This window comes from Diceros bicornis, chromosome 28 (assembly GCF_020826845.1).
Source record: "Diceros bicornis minor isolate mBicDic1 chromosome 28, mDicBic1.mat.cur, whole genome shotgun sequence".
NCBI classification, from domain to species: Eukaryota; Metazoa; Chordata; class Mammalia; order Perissodactyla; family Rhinocerotidae; genus Diceros; species Diceros bicornis.
The window spans coordinates 14,478,562-14,504,988 of NC_080767.1; the positions used below are offsets into that span (position 1 = coordinate 14,478,562).

The following is a 26,427-nucleotide window of genomic DNA, read 5'->3' on the forward strand; positions in this document are numbered from 1 at the left end:
TCAGAGGGAATTTTAATCTGAGTAGTGATGATTTCCTGTAAACCATGTGTCTGTAAACCTTCATAAGAGATAGAGGGACATTTGACCTTAGATCATAGAGTGTGTTTGGGAAAATCCTAGGTGATATCCTGAAGGACCTAGCAAGGGGCAAAGAGACAATAAGCCCCCTGTGTTTCGATACAGCTGACAAGCCCCTTGCATTAATGCTCTGGCCCTCAATACAATATTAAGAAAACATAAAACATAACAAATTATAAACATGCTGCAAAAGTAATCAATGATGATCAAGGAAACCTAAAATAGATTAAAAAGTGAATTGATTACTCAGCTAGTAGGTATCCGGGACAATTTGTGGAGTTGAAGAGAAATACACTGGAGAACACTGGATAATGGGTGTTTACTTGAAAGAGAAACTTCATAAAAAAAATATGGCACAAACTAAGTGCATTTAAAGCTAGACGGTGTCTCAACTTATAACTAGTAAAGAAACTGTTCAAATTTAGTAACAAAAATATAAAACAAATAGCACAGGTCCAGAAATACTGCTCCTGCAACATTTCTCCCCAACCCCAGTTGGGAGGCACAAGGATTATCCAAAGCAATAGGCTTGCAAAGCTTATTTTAGGAAGTAATTGCATTTATTAATGAGAAGTTTTAAAACGTCATTGGCACTACAATTCACTTTCTAATGCAAAACATAAAGAAAGCCAATTAATATAGGATATCTAAAAAAGGATATATTGGATATATCTTAAACTCATATATTCATATGTTTTAGTAATAAGAACAATTTGTTTTATTAATAGAAACATTAAATAAATTATACTATATTTAATATTGAGCTGCTCACAAGTCTTTCCTGCTACTTATTTTAAGAAGACCAGAAGCAAAGATGCTGATATAGAAATATCAAGACGTGGGCAAGCTCAAGAAGAGGCATCCAGTCTTTCTCCTTCTCACAGTATTGAATTCACTGCTCATCACACCACAGGCGCTGAACAAATATTCACGGATACGAGTAGGAAACTTTTTTGGGGACACTGAATGAAAATTGAATTAGTATTTTATTACCAACTACTTTTATTAATAATAATAAAAATAAACCCATGAACATGATGATAATTCACCTTTATGAAATTTCTTTTCTCCAAAACATAATCTTGTATAATACACATCAAAAAAGGAACTGTAAGCTAACTCCACGCTAAAAACCTATAGCTTAAATTACAGGAACTCAAAAATCACAACAAAAATAGACATGCACACAGTTTGAGACCTAATGAAGGAAAAGCTAGTCTATGCCACCACCTAGTGGCCTCAGAATACAGCACCAAGAGAGCACTTACCCAGGGGCATATCACCAAATTCGAGAATCTGGAGATCACATGCACAGCTACCGCCCTCCTACTCAGCTGGGCCAGCACTGGATCCACCTCTCCTCTTCCTTTTGCAAAGTTGCATGAGCCTGACCTTTGGACAAAACCAAGCGGGAACATCATCAAGTGGATTGTTGCCTTTGCCCCCCTCATATAATTTCCTCCACCCTTTAACTGATACCTATGTGAGGTGTAAAAATGCACCTTCACACTCATCAGACTAAATGAGCAGTAATAAAAAATTGGTTAGAGAAACCTCATACATTGTTATTAAGGGTATAAATTTATAAGACAGTTTGGCACTATTTAGTAAACATGAGTATTTACATCTCTTATGGCCCAGCAATTCCACCCTAGGTAAACACTCTAGAACAGTAGTTTGTAACCTCCAGTACACAGATCCCCAAGGGGTCTATGGATAGAATTCAGGGGGTCCAGTAACTTGGATGGGAAAAATCTTTATTGTCACCAACTTCAACCTGAAAATAAGCATTTCCTTTGAATATGAATGTGGGCAACAAATCACAACATTATTAACAGGACCTGTAACTTTGTCACCACTAAATATCATAGATATTAGCCAATTCCATTTACACTTGTTGCAAATATATTAAAATTTCTTTTATGACCTTCACTACTTCTAATAATTTTTCTTTTTTCCCCCAAAGCCCCAGTAGATAGTTGCATGTCATAGCTGCACATCCTTCTAGTTGCTGTATGTGGGACGCGGCCTCAGCATGGCCGGACAAGCCGTGCATCGGTGCGCGCCCGGGATCCGAACCCGGGCTGCCAGCAGCAGAGCGCGCGCACTTAACCGCTAAGCCACGGGGCCGACCCGACCCCTTCACTACTTCTAAATTATGATACCTGATAAATCCAATAATAGATCTCATTACTTAGTACCTCAATAAAGAAGCATGTCTATTTCTTTATCAAGAGTTTACTTTTATATTTTGATGACTCTAGCTCAATATAATATGTCTTCTATGTAACCCTAGGCATATAAAAACATTAGAGTTCCATAGGCTTACAAGATTTCCAAAGGGTTTTATGGCACAAAAAAAGGTTAAGAATCCCTGCCCTACAGAAATTCTTCCTATGGAAACAGGAAATACCTATTACAAAATTCAAAAGATCTTTGTCCATCATAGTCAAATGGACAAATAAATAAAGATATATCCATACAATGGAATAGCATACAGTAATGTATTAATTTCTGTGACTGCATCAATATGTCATTTTCAAAAATCTTATGTCAAAGCTAAAAATCAAATAACAGAATAATAAAAAATAGTCTCGTTCCATTTATAGCAGTTCTAAAACAGGCAAATGAAAACAATATATTGTCTAACGTTATATACCAACGTAGTTCAATTTTAAAGAAAATGAATGCAATGATTAACACAAAATTAGGGATCATGGTTACTTGAGGGAGGTTGTGGAGGGTGTTGTAGGGAGGAGAATGTGACCAGAAGGGAACATGTATTGTTGGGCTTCTAAGTTACTGCCAATATTCTATGTCTTAAGCTTGGTGGCAGTGTAACAGGCATTCACTTTATTTTTCTTCTTTAAAGTGTACTGATACATTATATACAATTTTGTATGTATGATAATGTTTCCTCTTACCTCCTAGATAGACAACCTCAGTCGACCTAATCTAAAATAAGTACCGGTTGCTCTGTATCCCATTAGCCTATTTTAATAATCCAGATTTATCTAGCTTGGGACTAGTGCTCCTTTGGACCACTTGTCAGAAATTTAGGATATACAATAATTTTCAAAATGCTTACCCCATGTATCTTCCAGGCACTTTAGGGATTTGTTTTTTCTGTTTTTCCTAAATTCACAGAAAAACATTTCTTGTTAAAAGCTGTTTAGAAGCTATTTTCCACCGCAAATCTAAAACCACCTTAAAGATCCACATCTCTTAAAAATAAATGGTAAATGGAACTGGTTTACTATCTTGCTTCAAACCCTGGATGTGCCACTTAGCAGCAGTAACCCTGAGAAAATTTTTCATCTTTTGGAACTTCACCTTTCTCACTTGGAGATAAAGTTTAACTCACAGAGTTTTGAGGATAATTAAAACCCATGAGAAAGGGAATAGGAGATTGTCTACACACCAAGCAGCACTTACCAACGTTTTCCCTCTCTACGTTGCAGCTATGAATTTTGCTCTTCACTATCTGTTAAGTATGTTCCCCATGGAAATTCTCTCTATCTTTCTGCTGACTAGATGCAGTTGATGATGGGGCTCTATGGATGCTAAAGCCACAGGGTAGAAGAAGCCAGCACCCTTAATTCACCATGTATAGAAGAGCTGCCTGCCAGTGAGGAAAATCTACTTTAGATTCTTAAGGAACAAGAAATAAAATCCAGTTGTGTTTGAGACATTATACATTTTGGTATCTATTTGTTACAGGAGTTTAGCCTATCCTATTTAATAAATGGTATTCTTGAAAGGTAGAGCCACTTTCAGGAATACCAGATACAGCTGTAGGGGTCAGAACCAGTCATAAACAATTAAATTAAGTGACTGGCTACCTACTAAATACTGAGATATCCAACCTCCCTCCCTCCTCACTCACAGGAAACTGGCAGTAAGGCTTATAACTAACAGATGGGACCCAGGAAGTTTCCTCAAAGGCTAACTGAAAAGACTAAGAGAAATGACTTACAGATGATAACAGATGGGGCCATTTCCCTGCAGTGAAATAGCACCATCAGAAAACCCTACAGTGAAGCCCACCACGAGACAAGCCCCACTCATACTTAAGGAGCTTTCAAATTTCTTTTGTCTCATTCCAAAATATGAGCTGATACCAAGATCCCAAATACAAAAATATTTTAGGAAAAATGCTAGTACCAAGGCAGAAAAATAAAATGACAGAAAACATAATAAAACTTAAAAGAAACAGAAATAATGCAGGAAGAAGACATAAAACAATACTAAAAAATAAACACCTGTAATTAATGTCCTCAGAGACAGAAATATTAAACCCATGAAACAAAAAGAAGATATTCTTGCTGAAAAGACAGAGAGAAATAAAGAAATATTCTTGGAAAGGAATAAAAAAGGAGCTCTTGGAGATAAATTCTGTGAAAGTAGAAGTTTAAAATTCAACAGATGGGGGCCAGCCCCATGGCTTAGCGGTTAAGTGCACGTGCTCCACTACTGGCAGCACGGGTTCAGATCCCGGGCGCACACCAACGCACGGCTTGTCCAGCCATGCTGAGGTGGCGTCCCACATACGGCAACTAGAAGGATGTGCAACTATGACATACAACTATCTACTGGGGCTTTGGGGAGAAAAAGGGGAAAAAAAAAAGGAGGATTGGCAATAGATGTTAGCTCAGGGCCGGTCTTCCTCAGCAAAAAAAGAGGAGGACTGGCATGGATGTTAGCTCAGGGCTTATCTTCCTCACACACACAAAAAAAATTCAATCGACGAGTTAGAAGATAAAATTGTGGTAGCTACCCCAAAAAACCTAGACTAAAAAAGTACAGATGTAAAATAACAGAAAAAGGAAATTTAGAAGATCAAGTGGAAGCATAATGTTTGAACAACAGAAGTCCCAGAGATCAACAAGAGAAGGAAAAAATCCAAGAAACACAAACATTTGTCAGGATCAAAGAGTGTCCAGATTAAGAGTGTACAGTGATGGATGAAAAAATACCTACTCAAAGGCACATTGTTGTGAAATTTCAGAACACCAGGGACAAATAGAAAAATACAAAAGGTTCCAAAGTGAGAGAGAGAAACAAGTCACATATGAAGAATCAGGATTCAGAATCACATGAATTTCTCACTAGAAGCTATCAACACTGGAGAATTACCTTCAAAAATATGAGGAAAAAATTATTTCCAACGTATATTTTTATGCCCAGCCCAAATATGAATCAAGAAGGTTGGTAGAACAAAACATTTTGAGAGATGCAAGTCTCAAAAGTTTAATTCCCATATACCCTCTCCTAAAATTAGGAGTGAAAGAAAAAGATAGAAGATCCTGGAAACAGGAAGTCCAACACAAGACAAATGAGACTTCCTAGGATATCAGTGAAAGGAGATCCCAGAATTACTACCATGCCATCTTAGACAACAACTAGTTCACACCGGAGCAAGAAAACGAAGGACTCCCAAAAAATAACTCTAGAAGATGAAACTGATAAGGTAATTAACAAGTTTAATCACATTGAAAGGAAATTTATTTTTATGGCAAAGAATTTGGTGATTAATAAGTGATAGTATGGGAAACAACAGAAACAAATGAAGCAAAGAAGGAGAAAAAAGAAATAGTCACCCTCCTACTGATTAAGATCATAGGTTTAGGCTATATAGCAGTGGCTTAAACTAGAAGATGATTTCTCATGTCAAAGACGTCCAGAGATGGGCAGTCCAGGGCTCCTGGTATGGTGTTCCATAGTGTCAGAGCCTAGGCTTCTTCTCTCTTGTTCCACCATCTTCAGCATGTGACTTCTACCCCATAATCCAAGAACTCAAACCATGACATCCACATTCCAGCAAGCAGAAATAAGGAAGGAACAAAGAGGGGAACAACCCCTCCTACACTGCTTTAAGATCCCTCACAGTAGGTCATGAATGCACTAGTACATCCCACTGGCCAGGACTTGGTCACACAGCTGCACCAAGTGCGTGGGTTCTATTACGTGAACAAACATTTGGGACCCCTCTCCCTGGTCTATGCAAATCTAGCAAGCAAGCTGCATAGGCTTAAAGTCAGTACAATAAAAATCCATACTGTACTGTGAAGCAGCCATGCAGGCCTCATAAGCCTGTGTCTAAATGACCTTGCAACCCCTCATCTCATGATTGAAGATACCAGCAGGATGAATCAGCAACAGGAAGAGATAATGGGTACCTAGCTCTCACATTTCCCAGCTGCATTTCTTAAAGATTGAGAGAAAAAGTAATGACCCTGGTCCTTCCTTCCCTCCACACATAGATAACATTACAAGCCTTGTTTGATGCATAACCAAAAAGTTCTTGTTCATGTTATCTTTGAAGTATACGAATATTAGATGTGTAAGCCCTCTCCTACACATACACTGCATTGTTAAAGGGTATATAAACTCCCTCAGACCTGTCGACCAATGAGCAGTTCCTCAGAATACTCTGTTGGACTGTTTCCCAGGACTTGAGTTCCTCACATTGATTATCAAATAAATTCCTTCATTTAATTTTTACCTAGACTCTATTTCATTCAACAATTACCAATTTTTAAAAGCGGGGGGGGGGGGGAGAGAATGGATATGATATGAAGAAATAGCTGGCGGTCTCTGCTACCTCCGCCTAGCACTTTCCACGCTCCATATCCTACTGTGTTTTTCCTCATAGTATTTATTAATCCCTGGTATATTTTCTCTTCATTTGTTTATCTGTTTCCCCCAACCTGTAAGTTCCAAGAGGACAAGAACTTTGTCTTCTGTTAACCCTTGTATCCCGTTTCTGGAAAAGTGCCTGAGGCATACAAGGAATTTAATAAATACGGGTTGAATGAATGAATTGTTAATTCCTGGGGGGTGGAGGAAATGCCTAAGAAAATAAATTTAAACATAAAGATCCAGTCCAGGCACAGATGATGCTTCATTTTGTCTTGCTTGGTTAGAAATGATGTCCATCAACTGAAAAAACTGACTTACCCTCTCTGGAATTACTAATTTTAAAAAGCCTCCCTTCCTAGAGGCTATCAGATAATGGACTATCTCATACACAAGATTTTTTGCCCAAACCTCAAGGTAACCACTAAACAAATAATCAAAGCAAAACCACATATGATAAACAAAGAGAAAACTAGAAGAATCATAAGACAGAACAACCAAACTGAATTGGCAGTCCAAAACAAATGGGACAAGAAACAAAGGAAATGCAAAAGAACCAGAAAATAAGTGACAAAACAGCAACATTCAGCCCTCATATTTCAATAATTACCCTAAATGTAAATGGATTGAACTCTCCAATCAAAAGATACAGAGTGGCAGGATGGATTAAAAAGCAAGACCCAACAATATGCTGCCTTCAGGAAACACATCTTAGCACTAAAGACAAGCACAGTCTCAGAGTGAAAGGATGGAAGACAATACTCCAAGCTAATGGCAAACAAAAGAAAGCAGGTGTTGCCATACTCATATCAGACAAAGTAGACTTCAAGATAAAACAGGTTAAGAAAGACAAAGAAGGGAAATATATAATGATAAAAGGGACACTCCATCAAGAAGACGTATCACTTATAAATATATATGCACCCAACATAGGAGGACCAACGTACATAAAACAACTATTAACAAACCTAAAAGGAGAAATCAACAACAACACAATAATAGTAGGGGATCTTAACACCCCACTTACAGCAATGGATAGATCATCCAGACAAAAAGTTAATAAAGAAATATTAGACTTAAATGAAAAACTGGACGAGATGGACCTAGTAGACATATACAGAGCACTCCACCCAAAAACAGCTGACTACACATTCTTCTCAAGCACGCATGGAACATTCTCTAGGATAGACCATATGTTGGGAAACAAAGCAAGCCCCGATAGATTTAAGAAGATTGAAATCATAACAAGCATCTTTTCAGACCATAAGGCTATGAAACTGGAAATGAACCAGGAAAAAAAAACTGGGAAAGTGACAAAAATGTGGAGATTAAACAACATGCTACTGAACAACCAATGGATCATTGATGAAATTAAAGGAGAATCAAAAACTATCTGGAAACAAATGAAAATGATAACATGCCATATCAAACCATATGGGATGCAGCAAAAGCGGTCCTGAGAGGGAAACTCATAGCGATACAAGCCCACCTTAACAAACAAGAAAAAGCCCTAATAGGCAACCTTAAATTACACCTAACAGAACTAGAAAAAGAAGAACAAACAAAGCCCAAAGCCAGCAGAAGGAGACAAATAATAAAAATCAGAGCAGAAATAAATGATATTGAGACCAAAAAAACAGTAGAAAGGATTAATGAAACAAAGAGTTGGTTCTTCGAGAAGATAAACAAAATAGACAAACCCTTAGCCAGGCTTACTAAGAAAAAAAGAGAAAAGGCTCAAGTAAATAAAATTAGAAATGAAAGAGGAGAAATTACAACGGATACCATGGAAATACAGAGGATTATAAGAGAATACTATGAGAAATTATATGCCAACAAATTGGACAATCTAGAAGAAATGGATAAATTCTTAGACTTATACAACCTCCCAAAATTGAACCAAGAAGAAATGGAGAATCTGAATAGACCAATAACAAGTAAAGAGATTGAAATAGTAATCAAAAACCTCCCAAAAAATAAAAGTCCAGGACCAGATGGCTTCTCCAGTGAATTTTACCAAACATTCAAAGAAGATTTAATACCCATCCTCCTCAAACTATTCCAAAAAATAGAGGAAGATGGAACACTTCCTGAATCATTCTATGAGGCCAACATCACCCTGATACCAAAACCAGACAAAGACAATACAAAGAAAGAAAATTACAGGCCAATATCGCTGATGAACATTGATGCAAAAATCCTCAACAAAATATTGGCAAACCGAATACAACAATATATTAAAAAGATCATACACCATGATCAAGTGGGATTTATACCAGAGACGCAGGGATGGTTCAACATCCGCAAATCAATCAACGTGATACATCACATCAACAAAACAAAGAATAAAAACCACATGATCGTCTCAATAGACGCAGAGAAGGCATTTGACAAGATACAACATCCATTTATGATAAAAACTCTCAATAAAATGGGAATAGAAGGAAAGTACCTCAACATAATAAAGGCCATATATGACAAACCCACAGCTAACATCATACTCAACGGGGAAAGACTGAAAGCCATTCCTCTGAGAACAGGAACGAGGCAGGGCTGCCCACTCTCACCACTCCTGTTCAACATAGTACTGGAGGTTTTGGCCAGAGCAATTAGGCACGAAAAAGGAATAAAAGGAATCCAAATAGGTAACGAAGAAGTGAAACTCTCACTATTTGCAGATGACATGATTGTATATATAGAAAACCCTAAAGAATCTGTTGGAAAACTGTTAGAAACAATCAACAACTACAGCAAAGTTGCAGGGTACAAAATCAATCTACAAAAATCAGTTGCATTTCTATATGCTAATAATGAACTAACAGAAAGAGAGCTCAAAAAGATAATACCATTTACAATTGCATCAAAAAGAATAAAATACCTAGGAATAAATCTTACCAAGGAGGTGAAGGACCTATACAATGAGAACTACAAGACATTATTGAGGGAAATCCACGATGACATAAAGAAATGGAAAGATATCCCATGCACGTGGATTGGAAGAATAAACATAGTTAAAATGTCTATATTACCTAAAGCAATCTACAGATTCAATGCAATCCCAATCAGAATCCCAATGACATTCTTCACAGAAATAGAAAAAAGAATACTAAAATTTATATGGGGCAACAAAAGACCCCGAATAGCTAAAGAAATCCTAAAGAAAAAGAACAAAGCAGGAGGCATCACAATTCCTGACTTCAAAACATACTACAAAGCAATAGTAATCAAAACAGCATGGTACTGGTACAAAAACAGACACACAGATCAATGGAACAGAATTGAAAGCCCAGAAATAAAACCACACATATACGGACAGCTAATTTTCGACAAAGGTGCTAAGAACATGCAATGGAGAAAGGCAAGTCTCTTCAATAAATGGTGTTGGGAAAACTGGACAGCCACATGCAAAAGAATGAAAGTGGACCATGTGCTATCACCATTCACAAAAATTAACTCAAAATGGATCAAAGACCTGAAGGTGAGACCTGAAACTATAAAACTCATAGAAGAAAATATAGGCAACACACTATTTGACATTGGTTTTAAAGGAATCTTTTCGGATGACATGCCTACCCAGACTAGGGAAACTAAAGAAAAAATAAACAAGTGGGACTTTATCAGATTAAAGAGCTTTTATAAGACAAATGAAACCAGAATCAAGATGAACAAACAACCAACCAGCTGGGAGAGAATATTTACAAAACATACATCTGACAAGGGGTTGATCTCCATAATATATAAAGAACTCACACAATTGAACAACAAAAAAACAAACCCAATCAAAAAATGGGCAGAGGAAATGAACAGACACTTCTCCAAGGAAGATATACAGATGGCCAATAGGCACATGAAAAGATGCTCAACATCACTAATCATCAGGGAAATGCAAATCAAAACAACACTAAGATACCACCTCACGCCCGTTAGAATGGCTATAATCACCAAGACAAAAAACAACAAATGTTGGAGAGGATGTGGAGAAACAGGAACCCTCATACACAGCTGGTGGGAATGCAAATTGGTGCAGCCTCTATGGAAAACGGTATGGAGATTCCTCAAAGAATTAAAAATAGAGATGCCCTATGATCCAGCCATCCCACTACTGGGAATCTATCCAACGCACCTGAAATCAACAATCCAAAGAGGCTTATGCACCCCTATGTTCATTGCAGCATTATTCACCATAGCCAAGAAGTGGAAGCAACCTAAGTGTCCCTCGACTGACGACTGGATTAAGAAAATGTGGTATATATATACAATGGAATACTACTCAGCCATAAAAAAGACAAAATCGTCCCATTTGCAACAACATGGATGGGCCTGGAGCATATTATGTTAAGTGAAATAAGCCAGAAAGAGAAAGACAAACACTGTATGATCTCACTCATATGTGGAATATAAACCAACACATGGACAGAGAAAACTGGACTGTGGTTACCAGGGCAGTGGGGGTGGGCACAAGGGGTGAAGGGAGTCATATATGTGGTGATAGACAAACAAAAATGTACAACCCAAAATTTCACAATGTTAGAAACCATTAAAACATCAATTAAAAAAAAAAAAAAAGCCTCCCTTCCTAGGAACAGATGATTCAAAAGTTTTTGCACAAGGCACAACCAATACAATCACAGGTGATAGCCTTGTAATAATTCCCTAGTTTTAATAGTGTAAGCAATATTATTTCAATGTGTGCAATAATGTAACTATTGTGTGTATAATTGTGTTTATGCATTATGTGTGTACTGCATTACATTACTAATTTAATGTAATTAGTAATAAAAATGTAAATATTAATATAATGTAAATTAATAATGTAAGAACTATTCTTAATGTGTTATCAGATGTGGGAAGGGAAGTGTATTTGGGGGGAGTGGAATATAAGAGACTTAAACCCTTATTTTCCAAGCAACAGATACTATCTCTAAGTGAAAATATTAAGAAACATCAGAAAAATGCCTATAATTTAGAAAAAGGGAAACGAAAAATTAGAAGAAACAGATGAAAAATGTTGAAAGTAGTTCTTCTGGGGACCAATAATCAGGGACAGGGCAGCCAGGATCAGAGGTCAGCTGTTTTGCTTTTTTTTTTCTGAGGAAGATCTTCCCTGAGCTAACATCTGTGTCAGTCTTCCTCCATTTTGTCTGTGGTTCACCCACACAGCACAGCTGCTGTGGAGTGGCTTATGTCCCTGCCCCAGAACCGAACAGGGGCTGCCGAAGCAAAGTGCGCCGAACCTAACCACTCCGCCACGGCCCACCTTAGCTGTTTTGCTTTTAAGGCTTACAAAACGATTTGACTTTTTAAACTATGTAGGTTTAAATTAGACTTTCTCATATCTAGTTGGGTGCCTCCAATCTTCGGAGCTCCTGAGAAATACCATCTAACTCATTATTAGAAGCCTTACAAGAACATGCTGCGGATGGCCATAGGGAGATTTGTTGTTAGTGCCTTCCTATCCTTTCAGACTCCCAGCGACCCTGGGACAGCAGGGCGGAACCCTGCCTGGTCTTTTTGTGCCATCCTCTCTCTTTCCAGCATACGAGACAAGGACCCACCGCTATTCATACGGTTTTCAGGGCTGCTTTAGCAAGTGGGTGGCCAGGTCCTTCTTCCTAGCCATCTCCGTCTAGAAGCTCTGCTGAAACCTGTGCACCATGGTGACCCTGCTGGTATTTGAACTACCAGTGGCATAGCTTTCAGGATCACAGCAACACACAGCAGCCAGTCTGACAACCTACAGACCAGTGCTGTGGTTCCCTGACCCGGAAATTAACCCCAGCTGTGGTGGTGAGAGGGCTGAATCTTAACTAGATCACCAGATAGGGAGAGAGAATTCACTCAGAGCAGAAAAGTGAAGGCTCGCTGGTCTGCAGCTATATGTACATCACACCAAATAAAACTTAACCTGGCAAAAACCTCCACGACTTTAAACGCAAAGCATGACACGTGCGCATCCACACTCCTTCTCAACGGACACACACCCGCATTCCACACACACACATTTACGAATCGTCCGCAACTGCGCACGCAAATGAGGTGACGGGCCCACAAAGGAGGCACAGGGACGATCTCAGCCTTCAGCAGATCCTGACGTCACCTCGCACGTCTGAGGTAAAAACACCTCAGGAAACACAGGGCTCCCAAGGCTCCGCGCGGACACAAGCGCGCCGGCGCTGGGAGCGACGCCTGGCGGGCTGGGCGGTCGGGCCGCGCCTCCCGGGCGCCGGGGCGGAGCTGACCCCGCCGGGCCCGCCCCGAGCCTGCGTCGCCCGCGCTCCGGTCGCTGCTCTCTCGCAGTCGGGAAGGCGCAAGAGGACTCTCAGGAAGAATAGTGGCTGGCTGCCCGTCTGCGCTCCCAGCCGCGCCATGCTCGTCCTCCGAAGCGGCCTGACCAGGGCCCTGGCCGCGCGGACGCTCGCGCCTCAGGTACCGGCGGCGGCCTGGGGGGTAGAGAGGGGGCGTCGGCGGGAGGGAGGGGCGTCTGCGGGGAGCGCGCGGCCCAGCGCGTGCGCGCACTCGGCTCGCTCGCCTAGACTACAAGCGTGGTGTAGCAGCCGAAGATCGCCTGCAAGTCCCAGAACCCCAAGGCGCGGGACCCCGGGATCCGGCGGAGCAGAAGGGGCGTCGCTAGGGGCAGACCCACTGTCAGTGTCGCCTCCCGGCCGCTCGCAAGCAGCCGTGGACAGAGGGCTTTTCTGGCCGAGGTGCCACGCGGCCCAAGGACACCCCTGCAGCGCCGGGGGCCGCGTTCCTGCTGCCCAGCGCCTTTCCGCTCGCGACTTTCGGGCTGGTGCCGGCTCTGGTGGGGGCTCTGCTATTGATTTGTCGTTTGACCAGCCACCGCCCCCCCAGACTGAAGGTAGAAGGAGATACAGGTCAATCAGGCGCTGGCAACACAACCGGCCTCCCCGCTTTAAAGGAAGTACACAGTTTCCGAGCATTGGAGGCCAGGGTGCGGGTGGTGGAGCATCCTGCCCAGCTGCCCACTGTCTCCTGTGGTCGGTGCCCAAGCCAGGTGGGGTCAGGAACCTCGCAGCAAATATGATGATAACAACCTCGTTTAACTTTAGATGAGAAATGTACAAAGTACATTTTGGTGATTCAGCCTTAACTGTAGGGAATTGGTCTGTTCTGTGAATCTAACAGATTTTTTTTCCTTTTTATGTTTAGATTTGTACTCCTTTCTCAACAGGTTAACCTAGAGACTGACTTGTTGGTGAAGACTGAAGAAGAGCCATTCATGGCCCATTCACCCAAGATTAGCAATAGTCTTTATCCTTCTGATTCTCTCTCTCCTGGGGCAGGGCCAAGAATTATTCCTTACAATTTTGTTTTGAACTTGGACGTTATTGAATCGACCAGATGTTCCCTTATAAGTGAATTGGAAGTTATTGCTGCTGAAAAGGAGCCCTGACTTGAAGATGAGGGAGCCTGAAGCACTCATGATTCCTCCCAATCACTTGGGGGGAAAATCACTTTCCCCCCAAGCACACGCACACTTTCTCACTGCTGTTGAACCTTTCCCTGGGCTTCCCCTCTTACTGTTTCTCCTGTGAAAGATAATAAAAATATGTGCCTTTGACCACATATTTCTTTCCAAATACAAATTCCCTGAAAATCAATTTAAAAAGCAGTTATTACAAATATGCCACTGGCCCATTTTCTGATATATTTTATTTATAATACTTTTTAAACTATAATACTAGGCAGTTAATTTGCATAACATTTATTACACTTTGGCTTAAATGACACAAAAAGCATGTCCACCAAACGTAGGAGTAGCTGCAGTTGTTTTTGGAGGGAATACCTGCTTTCCAGCTAAGCTTAGACACTTGGGCAATAGGAAGGGAGCTCACAGGGGACATGAATGGAATAAACTAAGTAGATAATTATGACTGTGACATTATACCCAATTAAATAAAATACATAAGACAATGGTGTGTTTTACCCAAAAACATGTCAGAGAAAGCAGCTTACTGATTTCGTTTAGCATACCAGGTAGTCAATATAAGCCCCAAATTTGTCACAGCTTTGTTTGTACCAAAACTTTAAAAAATAAATCTGAATAATCAGCTTCAGGAAATTGGCACATAAGATGGATTTGTAAATGCAAATACCATGAGTGTGTATAGATATATATACATATACAAACACTGACAATATTTTCTGGCAGGGCATTTCCTACCTAAAGTTAAGTTTGCTCTAACTGAGGGGACTAAATTAGAACAAAAATTTATATCGTGAGCATGTGACTAATACAAAAAAAGAAGTAATGGTTCTTAAGGGATATTTCCATCAGCCTGGCATGGTTGGATGGATTAAATGCCCTTCACATTGCATCTGTCATTAAACGTAATAATGACTCAGACAATTCTGACCCGTTGATTTTTTCCTTTATAGCATTCATAGTCTTATCATCATGTTATAATATAATTGGATAGGTTATAGATTCTTTTAGCATAATTTACATTCAGTCCTATTTTTTACCAGTGATCTGCTTCATTGGATTTGAGAAATATTTGACCTGAATAGTGTGGACAGTGATAACAAAATGGAATAACATATGTCAAGGCTTCTAGGATGGAGCTAGGAGGCCATTGAGGAAAGGGGACTTATGCACACACACCATGTCTCTGCCCAGATGGAAAGTAACTGTGCTTCACTGTTGTCATCTTAACCTTCTTTCAAGAAATATGCTTCCTCCCATAGATAAGAACTTTGTGCCTTGAAGATGGCCTTACTAACCAATCACGTATAGCCAAAAAGTAACAGTTGTTGCTGGCACTAATCACAGATCTTGCAGAGTAACTTGTGTAATTTATCTCTTTTTGCCTTTATATACTCATACCTCCTTTGTCTTCCTCGGAGCACATTTTTGGGTTTCTACCTGAATCTGTGTCTCCAGAATTGCACTTCTAATTGCCCCAATAAATATCTGCTGTTTAAATTGTAGTGATTTTTCCTCAGTCGACAATAGCAATTTCCATTTTTAAAAAAACCTAAAGAGTTTTCTGCTAGTAAACACATTTCCATCGTGCCTGCCAAAACACCTGCATATTTTATCAAGTTTATTTCAATACCTAACTGTAACACACATGGTATTGAGTAAAGAAAGAATACTGGCTAAATGAGGTAAAACATTTGTAAATTTATTAGAATCCTAATTGTAGTTCTTGAGTAAAGGACTCTCATTAAGACCCCAGTGCCTTCTTATGATTAACTTTTCATGAGAAGGTGGCTAACAGTGGACCCCTGCTAGGAAACAGTAGCTATATATTCAGCATACTTAAGAGTAGTTATCTTTATTGACATCTCTCTAAACAAATATCTATGGAGAAATGACAGCAGAAGTACAAACATGGATTATGAGCCTAATATGGGTCCCTTGTTTCCAGATTGAGATTTGGTTGTAACATAATATTATAAACCCTACCTTCCCAAAATATTTAAATTTGCCTTATCTTTCTTCAGGTGTGTTCATCTTTTGCTACGGGCCCCAGACAATATGATGGAACGTTCTATGAATTTCGTACTTATTGCCTTAAACCTTCAACGATGAATGAGTTTATGGAAAATCTTAAGAAAAACATACATCTTCGGACAGCTCACTCTGAATTGGTTGGATTCTGGAGTGTAGAATTTGGAGGCAGAATGAATAAAGTGTTTCATATTTGGCAGTACGGTATGATTTTTCCAGTTTAAGTGTTCAGTATAGAGTTTCATTCTGACACTTAGCTCTTGGATCTGTATTACTATAAATACATACAGGTTAAATTAAACTCTTAAAGCAAAACAACAAAAACAAAAAAACAATTTTGTGAATACTCCTCCCAGAGCCATATCTCTAACAACCTCTTGCTCAAAACCTTATGTTATCATAAATGGGAAAATGTGGCATCTCATATTTCAGATCATACAGCTGTGAACTAGACCTTAATTCTCAGAAAAATTATAGAATGGCTTATTGTAAAGATGACTTATGAAAAATTTAAACAGGGATTGCAAGAACCTGGGGGGTTAAGATCATAAAGGGAAAGTGGAATTATTTTTTCTAATTATTGAAACTACAGCTGGATATTAGCATTTTAGTAGAAACAATTCAAACAATTAGGGTCTTTACGGTAGTGGAGGTTGATGGGGATGTTAGTTAACTTCTAGGCCTCAACTCTGAGATTTAATAATTTGTGCACCCCAAGGTTTCAGGGAATTCGCTGTCATTTTGATGCTCTAGGGAAGTAAAGTCAGAGGAATCAGAGTTCTCACCATATTGAAGCTGACTTGCTCCTGGCTTAGTAGACAAAGAAGAACAGGTTACAGGAATCCCCAGAACGTTTGTTACCCCAGTGTGTAATCTTTGTGAAGTGCACGTCAGGACCTGATGATATCCAAAGAACTTTTAAGAATTTCAGTTAGTGTTCAGTCATCAGTGTCCAAAGTTAATAGTCATAAAATAGTTTAATATGAAGGGTACTCATTCTATACTAAACATGGCCATAGTTTTGGGGTTCTCCCTGTTGTAATAGAACACACCCCATTAAAACACAATTTATACTTTAATGTCACGAGTAGAATTATGTCCCAATGAAAAAATTACTAGTAAGGTCCTGATAGAACTTATTTAGCTCCAAGATAGATGTTATTCCTTACCCGCAGCATAAACCATAGAAAATTCTTTTACCCTGAGTCTTATTTACTGATAGTAAATATGGCACTAGGCCCATATGCTAGTAAATGCTTTTACCTATTTGGGTATCAAAGAGAAGAGAAATAGTACTAGGTAAAAAGAATGGGTGACAATAAGTAAGAGAATCAGCACTATTTCTCTGGAAGCTGTTTGTTCAAAGAGGCTGAAAAAGCAAATCTTAATTTCATTTGTGTTACATTTAATTCACGGTGTACCTGATCACCCCTCACCACCAAAGAAAAATTGCCTTTTTCTAAACTGGCACTGTAATTTAATTGCCTCAAATAAATTAATACAAATAGTTAACATATATTGAGTACCAACTAGGTAATTAATCGTCACAGCAACCTTGGAGGTACATGCTGTATCATTATTCCCATTTCACAGAGTAAGAAACAGGCACAGACAGATTCAATAACTTACCTAATTTACACAACTACCTACCAAGTGGTAGAGCCTATAAAGCCCACGTATGACATTAGCATTTGTTGTTTATATTTCTACTCCCCTTCTACACCATGAGAAACTTGGGGACTGATGTCACATCTATTTATGTTGGTATCTCCACTAATATAATGCAGTGTCTTTATGTGGCCTCGAACATTTGCTGAATTGAATGAAATCCAAAAAAGGTACAGGTGATTTTAAATCAAAATTTGTATTTTTCTTCCTCCTTTTCTTCCCACAGATAATTTTGCTCATCGAACTGAAGTTCGGAAAGCCTTGGCCAAAGATAAGGAATGGCAAGAACAATTTATCATTCCAAATTGGGTTCTCGTTGATAAACAAGAGTTGGACATTACTTACCTGGTGCCATGGTGCAAATTAGAAAAACCTCCAAAAGAAGGTAAGTCCTTCCCTTTTAGTCAGTTTCAGTTTTAGTGGAGAAAATACTGAAGATTTTAAGCTATATAAACTAAAGTTCTATAGGAAAAAATAAAATAATCATTTGTTTTATATAGGAATGTATTGTGATTATAGAGATGAAAATGAATTTGAGCTCTTTGCTTATAATTAAAACAAAGAGCACTGTACAATGAAGTGTTTTTTCAATTTGGAAAAGCGCTTAAAGTTTAGGTATGAATATAAAAAGTTGACATGGGAGTAAAGGTTGAGAAGTTGGAGATTTAGAGCAGGGAAACGTATAGGTAGGTGAAGGATAATGTATGAAATTTTGTCCTAGTTTAGTATTTTTTTTATGGAAATTACCTTAAAACATTTAAGTTAACCTTAAAACATTAAGTCTATCTTCTCTGGTAAGACTGTGTGGGGGGAAATGAATTAACTTAAACTGTTAAACTGTATTACTGTAGTTTCTTTTTTGTTTTCCTCTTTCTTATTTCTCAGTTTGAAAATACTTACTAAAGATTTGTCTTCTTGCTGATTTCACTTTCTTGCTGACCTAAAGAAATATCTACCTGAACCTAGTTTTAAACAAAGGTCAGATCTTAAAAAAACATAAACTAATTTAATTTTATTTTCCCCATACTCTCAACTTTATAGTGTATCTTAGATTACAAGAGATTTGAAAAGTCTTATTTGGATCCTTAGCCACCTAGCTCTCCCCTCAGCTTTCAGCACTATCTAAATGAACTAAGTGGCTTCTAGAACAGTATTGAATCTTGATTCTCTTCCTCTGTGTTGTTTATAATTCTTTAGTAACTTTGTACTTTTTTTCCTTTTATTTTTCACATCTACTTGTCCTCTAGTTTCTTTCTCTCTACCTGCCTCATACTGGTGACCAGAAGGTAAAACACTTTTGAAGTGTTTACCTGGATATTTAGGAACGATAAAACCATCTCCTTCAGTTGTTTTTTTTTGCCCCTCGAAACCTCAAACATCACTTTGAGTCCATTGTTTGCTTGTTGTTTCTTTTAGAAATGGAGTCCTATGGGGAAAATTATACAAACAAAAAAGTATTTCCTCTCAAAATTGGAAAGAAGGAGGAAATATAGGAGATCAGATAATACTTTTCTTACTTGTTTTTTACCTAAAAGTGTAGACTTGGGCTGCTCAGAAATCCTAATCCTATTATAAATTCTCAATATTTGTTTTATTGACAAATTTTATAGATAAAATATTCTAGATAATGGCTTACTATAGCTTTTTCTTTGTTTTGTATTATAAGCTTAACAGCTGACCCTTAAACATGGACAAGGACTTTTTCTACACATAAAAGCAAGGAAAAATAATGCATAGAATTCATAAATATGTATATGCATATGATCTTCCAAATCTGTGTATGTACATTAGGCGTCCACTAATCTGATTAGAAATTTCTTGAATATATTTTGTAAAATAATTATTTTTCTTCTTACTCTAGGAGTCTATGAACTGGCTACTTTTCAGATGAAACCAGGTGGGCCAGCTCTGTGGGGTGACCCATTTAAAAGGGCAGTTAATGCCCATGTCAATCTAGGCTACTCAAAACTAGTTGGAGTTTTCCACACAGAATATGGAGCACTCAACAGAGGTACCGTTGGCCATTTCTTCTCTGAAATTGCAAAGTATATTTGTGATCTACTAAGTTCTGTGGGTCAGTTTTTCTCTTTTTCATTATGGCATATATTTTAATTTTTAGTGCCAAATTTTTAGTGTTTTTGTAATTTTAAGGGTTGAAAAAACCTGTTTTATATCTTATTTTGAATGTTAACACCTTATGAAGCCTTTTTCAAATGTTGAACTGCTGTTTTCCATGATACATCAAAATGATAAAATTAAAATACTGCAAGGTGGGCCGGCCCAGTGGCTTAGCAGTTGAGTGCGTGCGCTCCGCTACTGGCGGCCCCGGTTCGGATCCTGGGCGCGCACCAACGCACCGCTTCTCCGGCCATGCTGAGTCCCCGTGTCCCACCTACAGCAACTAGAAGGATGTGCAACTATGACATATAACTATCTACTGGGGCTTTGGGGGGAAAAAAAGGAGGAGGATTGGCAATAGATGTTAGCTCAGAGCTGGTCTTCCTCAGCAAAAGAGGAGGATTAGCACGGATGTTAGCTCAGGGCTGATCTCCCTCACAAAAAAAAAATAATAAATAAAATAAAATACTGCAAGGAGCCTATCTGATCTTTTCATTTTTTTTTTCCTATAAGTATACTTCTGTTGATTTTTTAATATAACACTACTTGGGATAGAGAGATTGTCTCTGAATGAAAAAGTAATACATATTTTTACAAATACTAAAAACATGGACATGCCCAAAGGGGGGGGGGGCATTTCCCACTCCTCAAAGATAATACATATATGAATATGTATATGGTATATGAATGACATAGGAACAAAAAGACCAAAATGTTATTTTATTTATATATATATGTATATGCTAGAAATAATGCATATGCGTGATTAATAACGACTTCCTAACATTCACATACACGTCAGACAGATAGATAAGTATACATACTTTAATTTGTCTAATAAACACCTATTTGGGGCATTTAACTTTTTTTTTTTTTTAAAGAGCAACAGTTTATTTTATTTTTATTTATTTATTTATTTTTCGTGAGGAAGATCAGCCCTGAGCTAACATCCATGCTAATCCTCCTCTTTTTGCTGAGGAAGACCAGCTCTGAGCTAACATCCATGCTAATCCTCCTCCTTTTTTTCCCCAAAGCCCCAGTAGATAGTTGTATGTCATAGTTGCACATCCTTCTAGTTGCTGTATATGGGACGCAGCCTCAGTATGGCCGGAGTAGCAGTGCGTCGGTGCGCGCCCAGATCCGAACCCGGGTCGCCAGTAGCGGAGCGCACGCACTTAACCACTAAGCCACAGGGCCGGCCCCAGGGCATTTAACTTTTCAAGTTGAAAGTTACTGCACTCAGAATTTTCAGAGAGTTTTTTGTGGCAAACTCTAAAAAATGAGTATAAAGTTCATCTGGAAGGATAAATGACTAAGAATAGCTAATAAAATATTTGAAAGACTCATTATATCCAATTGCCTCCTGAACTTCCCTCCTTGAATGTCCAGTAGACATCTCAGACCCAACATATTCAAAGCTGAGCTTCTGATCCTTACCCAGAAATTAATTTCTATTAATATATCCTAAGAAAAGAATCAGAATATACAGAAAAAGATATTTTCTAGTTGGAAAATATATGAAGAGGAGAAAAATTATGAAAATTATTAGATGTCTATCTCACAGTATCTGCTAAAATAAAATTCAAATGGATTATAGATTTCAGTGGGGAAAAAAAAGAAGTCATAGAATTACTAAAATAAAATATAAATGAATTTATTTAATAATATGGATGAGAACTATATTTCTAAGCCAGAAAGGAAATGAAGAAATGATAAAGGGAAAAAAAATCAATTAATGATTTTATTATAAAAAGGCTCAATCTTTCTGCTGCCCCAAAACACCATAAATGAAATTCAAAAGCAAAAAGGAAAAAAAAAAAAACTTATGCACGGTAGACATATAGATGACTACTAAGTATATATTAAAGAAGATGTAGATTAAAACAATAATGAGGTGCCTTTTCTCACTTGATAAAAACATATAAGTATAGTATTAGATAGGTTGGGAAAAATTAGTACTCTTATACTGTGTAGCGTTCATTGGCTTAATCTTTCTCCCCCAAAATTTGGAAATATAAATAAAGAGCCTTTTTTTTCAATTGTTTTTGCCAATACTCTAGGAAATATGCATAGGTGTGTTCAGTTATACAGGAAGGATATAAAATATGTAGTGGTCATTGGAATGATGAGATTAATGTTTATTAAGTCTCATAAATTTCTATTGGACATATATCAACTTTTATAAGCAAAAACTACTGAAAATGTGGGTGTACTTATTAATCTTAAATTCATTCTCAGCATAGGAGGAGAACAGTAATATGCTGAGTATACATCAGTACATCATTTCTGGAGTACAGCGTATAATATGTACACTGTACACATATAAGTATACTTAAGATATACTCTTTGGTCCTTTCAACTTGAATTTTAGGAGTTTATATTAAGGAAATAGTCAGATCTAGACTGCCTGGGTTTGAATCCCAGCTCCACCACTTGCTAACTTTGTGACTTTGAGTGAGTTACTTAATCTCTCTGTTCCTTATATTCCTCATCCATAAAATGATGATAATAACCTACCACCTAAGATTATTGTGAAGACTAAATGAGTTAATACATGCAAATTGCTTAGAACCCAGCTGGGTACATAGGAAGCACCCAAGAAATGTCAGTAGTAGTTGTCATTGACATTGTTATTATTATAGATATCATCTAAGTGCTGTTCTAAAGAAGTTTCTGTCAGCATTGTTTACAATAAGGAAACATTGCAAACAATGTGGTGTTACGCTGTGTATATAATATACTTGTAATACACAAATGGACATATACATCATACACATTGTGTATCTTATATGAGCATAAACATATATGCTGTGTGTATATAAATATGTAAACATATAAAAACACATACATACATATATACATATGGAAAAGATACACCAAAATAGAAAAGTGGTTATTTCAGGGTAGTAGGATTAGAAATGATTCCTGCTTTCTCTTTTTGTTTATCTGCATTTTCCAAAATTTATACAGCTAATATGTATTACATTATAATTATTTAAAAAATTTTTTTAATAATTAAGTACAAGAACATTTATTTCAGTATTTTGTAGAATACTAAAATATTTTGAATAACATAAATAATCAACAATAAGGGGCTGGGATGAAATGTTGTTATATCCATAAGGAGGAATTCACATAGCCATTAAAATTTAATGTTATTGCCATAGAAAATACTTTGTTGATTTTAAAAATCTATTATAAGGCATAATATACAGTAAGACCCTAATTTGATTTTACTCATATTTTCTAAAGGAAATACACTAAATATTACTAGAAGTTTTCTCTGGGTGGTTAAGATTATGCTACTTTTTATGTTCTTCTTTGTATCATCCAAATTTTCAGTAGCAAACATTTTTTTTTAAATCTGGGTATCTTTAAATAAACTAAAATGTAGTAAGAAGTCATGAAACCTGGGTCTAGTCTTGATTGTGTCATCTGTGTTACTTTACTCCTCCTCTCCAGCCTTCTGCTTCTTCATCTATAAAACGAGTTTCATTATTTATAAATTTCTCTCTGAAATCTGACCCCTCTGAAATATTATTACTCACATATTTAGTTTTACTTTTCTGATACTCACTATTCTGATTTAAAGAGGGACAACGTTAAACGTTGTCTAACGTTTGTTGTTCTGATTTTTCTGTGTTTCTTATTTGAAGGAATGCCATAATCTTAGAACCTATTTCTGTGTATTTCTGCAGTTCATGTTCTCTGGTGGTATGAGAGTGTGGACAGTCGTGCAGTGGGGAGACATCAGTCTCATGAGGATCCCAGAGTTGTGGCGGCGGGTAAGCTGTTTCACTAGGCATGAATTATTCTTAGAACAAATTTGATACAGTCAATAACTTTATATGCCTTCTTATGAAATGTCTTTTCCAGTTCGGGAGAGTGTCAATTACCTAGTGTCTCAGCAAAATATGCTTCTGATTCCTGCGTCATTTTCACCGTTGAAATAGTTTTCCACTGAAATACGAAGCATTTCATTAACTGCCATAAGATATGTCTGCTAAAGGTGCTTAAATTCTCCCAAGAGATCCTCACTTTTATTTGAAGGAGGTGGTAAGTTAATCACTATGTCTCTGCATTTTTAAAGCCATCTCTGTCCTTTGTCACGACCACCTCAGGAAATAGTTCTGTTCATTTTCCCCACGGTGTTTCAGTATCTATTATACAGTAGAAATAATTGCCACTACTTCATGATCTTGATTTTTCATTTCTTTCAGAATATCTCTTATTCTCTATTTTGACAACCCTTTGCTTTATAGCATTTTCTTATATTCAAATGATGATTTTACATTTCTGTGCCTTACAATATTTTTTTAAATTATTAATGTACAATGTCAGGGCCGGCCCTGTGGTGTAGTGGTTAAGTGCACCGCTTGTCAGGCCATGCTGTGGCAGCGTCCCACATAAAGTGGAGGAAGATGGGCATGGATGCTAGCCCAGGGCCCGTCTTCCTCAGCAAAAAGAGGAAGATTGGCATGGATGTTACCTCAGGGCTGATCTTCCTCACAAAAAAAAAATATATATATATATATATATATATATAATGTCTATCTTTCCTTCATGTCTATTTCTGAGATTTAAAAAAATTTTCTGCCCAGTAAAGTTTATCTCATGATATTTCATGATATTTCATGATATTTCATGATTCAAAGAATATTAGATCAAATATATTCCTTTACTTTGGGAAAGTACAGCATCACGTGTGTGAATATATTAATTATATTTTCACATTAATTATTAGTTGCTCTAACAGAAGTGGAAAATAATGTAATTAGGTCTGAGTGTTAAAAAAAACTTCAGAAGACCTGTTTTATATGCTGAAATGTGTTCATTTATAGTTAATTTTATTAATTTTTGTCCATTTTGAATCACTATTTAACTTAACTTTGGATCACTATTTAACATTTGGATCACTATTTAAGATACTTTGGACATGTGTTTGTTTTGAAGAGATCTTTATGGTTATGGAAATGCTTGCCCTAATAAAAGCCTACATATCCATTCTGGTTTTTCCTTTTATTTGAGTTTTATATTTATATTTTCTCTGGAGCTTTTACTGTGTTGCTATAGGGTAGTGACACAGTAATAATTTACCAACTTTATTGTAAATGTTAAGTTATATCAAGAAAATAGCATGATAGTAATCCCAGATGAGAGTTTCTTTAGTACTGCCACAAATAAGCTAGGATATTCCTTGAAACACTTTTAATTTTTATTTTAGTTGAGTGCCTCTGCCTTCCAAAACTAGGTTTGGTACTTCCAAGCTCTCTTCATAGTCAACGTTTACAGCTACATTATTCTACATTCCTAAAACATACTGTAAATGTAAAACAGTATATTATGAATTAGATGTCTAAGGGAAATTTGGAAAACAGAAAGTACAGTATATAAGGCTCCTGACAGAAGAAATGTCTAAAGGATTAAACCACAAAAAAAATCAGAAAGGAAGGGTGAGATGGTGCTCACCTGCAGCCTATACTATTAACAGACAAGAAATGAATCCAGATAAAAGTTTTGTGTTCCACCTATTGTCATGTTTTCTGCTTCCTTTCAAAGCAAAACTCTTTGTAGAGTTGTGTAGATTCGCCACCTTCTCTTCCTTAGCTTTTACTCTTCCTTGAATCCAATCCAGCGAGGCCTACATCCTTGTCAATCCACTGAAGTGACTGTTCTGAAGGTCACCGAGGACCTTGTCTTAGCAAATTCAACGGTCTTTCTCTGCCTTTACCTTGCTCATGTTCTCGGCAGTGTTGGACAGAATTGACCGCTTCTGCCTTCCTGAAGCACTTGATTCTGAGCTTCAATATATAGTGTCATACGCTTAGATTCTCCTCCTCCTCACTGGCCAGTCCCTCTGTGTCCTTTGCTGGCTTCTCTTCTGAACGTGGTAGAGTCTCAGGGCTCAAGAATATTTCTTCACTCTCCGTAGGAAAGCTCAATAAACATAAGGAAACATTTAAATATCAACAGGGAACAATAACAAAGTTATGGTACACTCAAACACTGGATTATTGGACAGTAATTAAAATGAATGAACCAGCTCCTAACTACTCATTTTGTTACCCTTTGGCTTAGCCTCTTTGAGTTTCTTGTTCGCTGTGTTTGCTTTAATCTAAAATGGAAATATCAACTTCATGAACTGAAATGAAAGAGAATGAGAAAGGATTAAGTAAAAGATATAATATACACGACAGCTCCTGCTTGATATCAGGCACATTAGAATCTGATGTTCTCTTGTCTGTGACATAGGTATCACTGACATTCTCTGAGAGAGAGAGCAATAAGAATGGGATATGTGATTTCAAAATTTTAAGTAAATATTAATTAAAACCTCTCAAAAAATGAGAAGGGCAGCTAAATAGGAATGAGGAAAAGATTAATCAGTCAAATGAAAGACCAGCTCTCATTAATGAGATAATCATAAAAGAGACTGGTAACATGGA

At 37.5% G+C, this 26,427-nt stretch overlaps 1 protein-coding gene and 1 long non-coding RNA gene across 4 annotated transcripts in view; one reads left to right on the plus strand and one right to left on the minus strand.

Annotated features, from left to right (window-relative positions):
- Positions 1-12,931, minus strand: part of LOC131393194 (uncharacterized) — a 25,011-nt gene extending 12,080 nt beyond the window's left edge. For 2 of the 3 annotated variants that reach the window (XR_009215895.1, XR_009215893.1), the window contains exons 1-3: positions 12,699-12,931; positions 3,167-3,213; positions 1,347-1,470 (exon numbers count right to left, since the gene is read on the minus strand). This is a non-coding gene — a long non-coding RNA (uncharacterized LOC131393194). The remainder of the gene's footprint in view (positions 1-1,346; positions 1,471-3,166; positions 3,214-12,698) is intronic. The other variant, XR_009215894.1, reaches the window with a different exon arrangement.
- A 77-nt stretch (positions 12,932-13,008) lies between these two features.
- On the plus strand, positions 13,009-25,006 carry LOC131393192 (protein NipSnap homolog 3A-like). Its single transcript, XM_058523699.1, has 6 exons — positions 13,009-13,143; positions 16,189-16,399; positions 18,090-18,248; positions 19,725-19,874; positions 23,680-23,766; positions 23,858-25,006. Exons 1-6 carry the CDS (start codon positions 13,084-13,086, stop codon positions 23,932-23,934), a joined length of 744 nt encoding a protein of 247 aa, XP_058379682.1. The 5' UTR covers positions 13,009-13,083; the 3' UTR covers positions 23,935-25,006.
- The last annotated feature ends 1,421 nt before the right edge of the window (positions 25,007-26,427 follow it).